The following is a 6,494-nucleotide window of genomic DNA, read 5'->3' on the forward strand; positions in this document are numbered from 1 at the left end:
ATGACTTACTCCACAGTTTACATTAAGCCATTTCCACTCCAGGGTAAGCAAAACAGTTTTCACTGGATGGCCACACATAGACCTGTGAAGTTCTATATGAGCATATATAATCGCTTGATCATGCCATAGCTTTTAACCTTAGACTGTATAAAATAGGTTTTAAGTCTACATTGGATGGTTACAATGTTATGACTTATAATCCAGTTCTCAAAGGAGATTGTGAATTAGATTATTACTTCCGAAACCTGAGTGGGCTTTGACTGTTAAGGTCTTGGTATGGATGGCTCCCTGCAAAGTTCCCTTGTTATACACATAGAATAACACTGTTTGAGTATGTACAGGCTTTATTTTGCTGCCATTTTGGTAAATCAAAAAGAAAAGCCAAATGAATGTACACAAATAGGGACAAATTGTCAAGTTATCTCATTTAATAACTTTGTGTGTACTTCTGCAAAAAAGTTTAAGCACCTGTCAACGGCAAAAGCCCGTAAATTCAGAACATCCGATGAGATGTCATCTCCATACTACATAGTAGAATTTGATAAAAATAATATGAAATCCATTTAAAAAATAGTATTTATGACATAAATGATGAAGGAAAGCAAGATTTTATCAGTTATATGTATCAAATGAGAAATGGAAAAGTTCACCAATTTGATTATTTTTATACCTTAATAGGGCAACGTATCCCAGGAGATACAACTCATAAAATCCAAAATATCCAAAATATTTCAAAAATGAGTGTGGAAATGTTTTCCTTAGGTGCAACTGAGACAGAATGTAACATAAAATGATTTTTTACTACTATTTTTTCACTCTTGCCTGTTGTCATGTGTGACGAGTAACATCTGAAAAGTGTCACTCAAGTGTCATCTCGCTGAAGCACTTGCTCGTAGTCTGCATAATTGGCTTCATGACCACGCTTCTCCTCTGGAGTTCAGGGAGGGCAGGCACCCGAGTAAGCACCATCCACATTAATTATACAGCGCGCCGCTTTTGGGACGACATCCATTATTTCATTTTTGTCCCTGTGAAAAATGACAATGTGTGGTAGTGACATTTTTCACCAAAACGCCAGCGACACATCCTTTCTACACTCACACACACCTCCCGACACGCACACAGTGCAAGAAAAAGTGTGATCGTGATCGTTCTCTCAACAGTCTTTTGTTGTAGTTATATTTGTGTTGCCTGATTGAGGCCGGTTTTGTTTTCCTTTTATTCTCAGTTTTTGTTTTCTCTTTGGTTAATCACTGCTACTGCACTGTAAATAAAACTCGCACCCGCTTCACTTTAGTCTTGAGTTGCCTAGTCGTTTTTCTTGCGGTCATCCTGATATGAGAGAGGGGTGGGCAAGCCTCAATCTCAGTCCCACTTTGGCCTCTCATCTCACCCTGCTTTGTGACGCGGTCGGGTTGAGACGAGGACAGTCTTGCGCTTTTGCGCTCGCCGCTATCGTTTGATCCTCCAGGCGAGTGTGCACGTTGCCATGGTTACCTGACGCCCAGCTGTGCGATGAAGGGATGGAGGGGGTTGATGGCAGGGGAGGGCAGGCAAGAGAAAGTGAGTAGGAGGGAAAGGTGTTGTGGAAGAAAGGCAGAGTTTCTCAGAAGGCACGTGGCACAAAACGAGGGGGTCATGAATCTGTTTTGTTATTCTGAATTTATTTTCCGCGGCCTATCCGTTTGTTCATCGCATGGAGATGAGTCAAGCTCGTATTTCAGTCCTCAAAGAGAGAGCTGGGATGCACCTAAAGCAATATGCAGGCCTGGCTGTTGCCTATGATGGAAGAGCCTATCGATAAAGCACACGTTTTCTTGGAATGAACACATTCATCACAGCTGGGTGTGTTGTGTCTGGTGACTCACGCGTTTGGCTGAATTGGTGTCATATCTGTTAAGGTTCAGTAATCAATCCGATTGTCTTATTCAGAGTGAGGTGATTAATAATGCGTGTACAACACAGCTCGAAAAGATAAAAATAGAATCAGACCTCCAAACTGACAGATTCAATTTTTTGAGCGTTCGTCTGGATGTTCCAGAAATGTCCCGTTTTGTACACAGTTGCTGTAGGACTACGCTGCCCTCATTAAATCCTTTGAAGTGCGCTGATGTTTACAGGACAGACTTGCAGGATGTTTAAAAAATCCCTTTAGTTATGGTGAAATTAATCCTAATTTGTGTAGGGATATGAGTGTGTTAAATGGCTAAGAGACACTTGGTATTCTTCTTGTATAACTTCAAACACTCTTCCAGCCTTCTGTTGTTTTCACTGTTGTCTGGTCTGAAAAGTTTTTAACTTAATGTGTTTTTTTCCCTCTCTGTTTCTATGTCTGTCATTCTTCTCCTTCTTTTGTACTGTGTTCTCCCTATTCTCTGTCACCCTCTTTGAAACTCCTGTCTGCAACAGAAACTTCCGGAAACACCTGCGCATGGTGGGAAGCCGTAGGATGAAAGTTCAGAGTGAGTCACTGTGTGTGTATTAGTAAATGTGTTGTGTGTGTGAGAGAGTGAGTGAGTGAGTGCGTGCGTGCGTGAGTGAATGCGTGAGTGAGTGAGTGAGAGAGAGAGCATGTGTGTGTTTCTTTCTCTGCAGTTTGTCCGATGAATTTTGTGTTAAACTTCGTTTGTGTCACTGTGGCATGTCCGTGTTCTGTGGCACAACAAGCATCAGTTGTTGTCCCCTTGACAGCAATCTGTTGTTGAGCCCAGTCAGCCGTGACCTTTGGTTACCAATGACAAAAAAAAACCTGCCAAAAGTGAATGCAATCAGTGTAATGAAGGCTCCACCAACATAACCAGCCTCCATCCTGTTCATGTTTCAATGCACTGGGCATTGGCATTCGGAGCCCTTTGTAGTTTTATGCAAGTGCCCCTTTATGCACCTGCATACAACTGAGTCCTAGACCCTGAAGGCTGCAGTGGGTCTAGAATATGGGCATGTCCCCCAAACATTAAGTAACACATGAAAGCTATGGATTGGCTTTAGAGCCTCTATCTCCTCCTAAAGCCTTTCTGTAGTGAAGAGCTGATAGGGGCTCTATAGGGACTGATAACCTTATTGCTGAGATGCACTGCAGCGCTTCAGTGGTCAGGGCCTCACCAGTCCAGTTCTGGGAGGTCCAGGTGGCGTCCAGGTCTCTCTCTGATGGCAGAGCTGGATTGGCAGGACAGAACAGGACTCGTCATTTCAGCTCTCATTTTGACAAGGGCTGACAGCTGGATGTTTTTTAGAGAAATGGATGGATGTGTGTGTGTGTGTGTGTGTGTGTGTGTGTGTGTCTGAGAGAGAGAGAGAGAAAGAGAACACTGCTTTAGGTACGTTAGGCAGTGCATGTCAGTATGTTTATGTGTGTTGTTGTGTACGTGTGTGTGTGTGTGTGTGTGGTTCAGAGTGACATTCTCTCCCCTGCCTCCCCCCTGCTTCTTCCTCCTCCTCATGCTCCTCCTCCTCCTCCTGCTGCTGCTGCTGCTGCTGCTCACTCCATCAGCATTCGCCGACCGCAAAGCCAAGAGTTTCAGCCGCTCCTGGAGTGACCCCACCCCCATCAAGCCTGACTCGCTGCACGACTCCAGAGACAGTGAGTTCACGAGTACTGTACACACAAACACACACACACACTGAGGCAGGCACACACACACACACACACACACACACACACACACACACACACACACACACACACACACACACACACACATACACATACACACTTGCACACATACCTCACAGGCAGGCACGCACACACACACACACACAAAAGAGCAAAACTCTTGCAAAAACATACCTTCAGCTTTTTTCCCCAGCATACGATGGTAATTTGCTGGTTTTGCTTGTCGTACCACCTCAAGCTGGACATTTTAGCTGGTGTTACTGGTCTTACATTGCTGGTTTAACTGGCCATGCCAGCTTATGTTGGTCATTCTAGCAAACCAGCATGACCATCTTATACCAATAATGTCAGCTTGGCAGGCTGGTCACCAGCATGACCATCTTACACCAGCTGTATCCCACATGACAGGCTGGTCACACAAGGATGACCAGGTTTCTCAGATGGTCATGCCAGCATTTCCACCTGGTGGCCCAACCAGCTACACCAGCAAAGACCAGCAAGAGTTGGAAGCTAACCAGCAAAGACCAGCTAAAACCAGCTCCCAGGATAAGCTGGTTTCTAGCTTTTCTTTTAGAAGGGTTATCTCTCACATATTCCTCAGTCACACAATGCACGCACACACACACACACACACACACACACACACACACACAGATCTCCTAAAGGTGATATCATACCAAGATGAGATCATATCAAGCCTGAGTGACAGAGGAACATTTCAATGTAATGTCTGATAAGAAACTCTCCCTTGGTGTAAAACACACACACACGCACACACACACACACAGACACACACACACACAGACATACACACACACACAGACACACAAACACACTGTGCTGTCATATGTCTTGTCTCTGACCCTGTCCTCGTCTCCATTCTAAGGTCCACAGGTATGTCTGTCTCCCATCCGCATACTGCATTGCACCACTGCATTTTGTCTGACTCCAACATTTGTTTTGGTCCTCGGGTCTGACATGTGTGATGGACACAGAATGGGTTCTGTCACTTTCAATGTGTGTTACTGCATTGAGTCCATCTATCGTCTATTGTGTGTCAGCTAAGACCTGCAGGATACTGTGAGTGGAAGGAGTTTTCTTTCTCTCACTCCATTTTATTTTTTCTCTCCTTGTTGTTCCCTTGTTCCTTTGCACTTTTGTTCTCTCTCTCTCTCTATCTCTTTCCCTCTCTCTCTCTCTCTCTCTCTCTCTCTGTCTTATTTCTTCCGTCCTTCCTTCCCTCTCCCCATCTCCCTGTCTCAGGTGCGGACCTGCAGACGTCCTCGGGGACGCTGGACGAGGTTGTGTGTGATGACGTGGACTGGGAGGAGGAGAAGGAGATGGAGAGGCTGGCCTGCGAGGGCGACTTCATCCCACCCAAAATTATGGTGCGTTCATGAACACACACACACACACACACACACACACACAAATACACACACACGCACACACACACACACACCATATACTATCATACACATACACAGGCTACCTGTGGCTTGAACAGCAGTCTTCTCTCTTCTTACTTGCTCTAAGTAGTGCAAGTCTATATCTGATATTATGTGCTGCTACATGATCATTTACACATTTAAATGTCAGGCTGTTGGAGTAAGCGCTGCTCTCTGCCTACGTGGGTGCTAGAGACATAACCCTGAGATGAACACTTCTCAAGTCTCTCCTCTAGGTTTTCATAGCTATGACTCTCTCTCTCCCTCTCTCTCCCTCTCTCTCTCCCTCTCTCTCTCCCTCACTCTCTTTCTCTCTCTCCTTCTCTGTGTCTTTCTCGGTCTCTCTCTGCCACCCCCCCCCCCTCTTCCTCCTCTTCAGTTGATTTCATCTAAGGTGCCAAAGGCTGAGTACGTACCCAACATCATCCGCAGAGATGATCCGTCTATCATCCCCATCCTCTACGTGAGTTCGCTGTTTCACCTCCACACACACACACACACACACACACACACACACACACACACACACACACACACACACACACACACACACACACACACACACAGACACACATACACACAGACAAACACACATGCGTGTATAGACTCACAATGGCATACACATTCACATCCACAAATATACAGTCTCAACATATTCATGCACATTCATGCAGAAACACACTAACATTAATTCTTGAAGTGTTTATATTGCTGAAAACCAAGCAGCTCCTTTGCTGTGTTAGTAATAGCAGCTTCTCCATCTGTCCCCATACAGGATCATGAGCACGCTACGTTTGAGGACATTCTGGGTAAGTGTGATTGGGTGAATAGCAATCAGTTGGACGGAATTGCAGGAACGTTGTAAACAGCGTAGACATTATAGTGGCATGCTGTGATACATTATAGTGACATGCTGTGACACACTCACACACACACACACACACACACACACAAATGCACACACACACACACACACACACACACACACACACACACACACACACACACACACACACACACACACACACAGACATACAGCCTAAGCACAAGTAGTGCAGACATTGTAGTGCATGGCGTGGTGTTCCATCTGTGATGACTGAGTTGTGTCTCTTTCTCTTTTCCTTTTGCTCTGTTTCTGGCTGGCTTGCATCTCTGTGTCTCAGAGGAGATCGACAAGAAGCTTTCCGCCTACAGGAAAGGCTGTAAGATCTGGAACATGCTCATTTTCTGTCAGGTGAGGAAGATGCTAATTAAAGGGCTATGTGTGTCGTGCGTGCGTGCGTGCGTGCGTGCGTGCGTGCGTGTCTGTCTGTGTGTGTGTGTGTCTGTGTTTCTGTGTCTGTGTGTGTGTGCGTGTGAGAGAGAGAGAGAGAGAGAGAGAGGCAGAGATAGAGAGAGAGAGATTGTGCTGTGTACTCTGTTTTTAAGGGTTT

At 45.3% G+C, this 6,494-nt stretch overlaps 1 protein-coding gene across 4 annotated transcripts in view; it reads left to right on the top strand.

Moving 5' to 3' along the window:
* nsmfb (NMDA receptor synaptonuclear signaling and neuronal migration factor b) overlaps positions 1-6,494 on the top strand; it is a 32,143-nt gene that overhangs the window by 16,948 nt on the left and 8,701 nt on the right. For all 4 annotated transcript variants that reach the window (XM_048244602.1, XM_048244604.1, XM_048244605.1 and 1 more), the window contains 6 exons: positions 2,410-2,462; positions 3,491-3,580; positions 4,877-5,001; positions 5,441-5,524; positions 5,837-5,870; positions 6,225-6,295. In XM_048244602.1, coding sequence (XP_048100559.1) covers positions 2,410-2,462; positions 3,491-3,580; positions 4,877-5,001; positions 5,441-5,524; positions 5,837-5,870; positions 6,225-6,295 — 457 coding nt within the window. The remainder of the gene's footprint in view (positions 1-2,409; positions 2,463-3,490; positions 3,581-4,876; positions 5,002-5,440; positions 5,525-5,836; positions 5,871-6,224; positions 6,296-6,494) is intronic.

This window comes from Alosa alosa, chromosome 5 (assembly GCF_017589495.1).
Source record: "Alosa alosa isolate M-15738 ecotype Scorff River chromosome 5, AALO_Geno_1.1, whole genome shotgun sequence".
NCBI classification, from domain to species: domain Eukaryota; kingdom Metazoa; phylum Chordata; class Actinopteri; order Clupeiformes; family Clupeidae; genus Alosa; species Alosa alosa.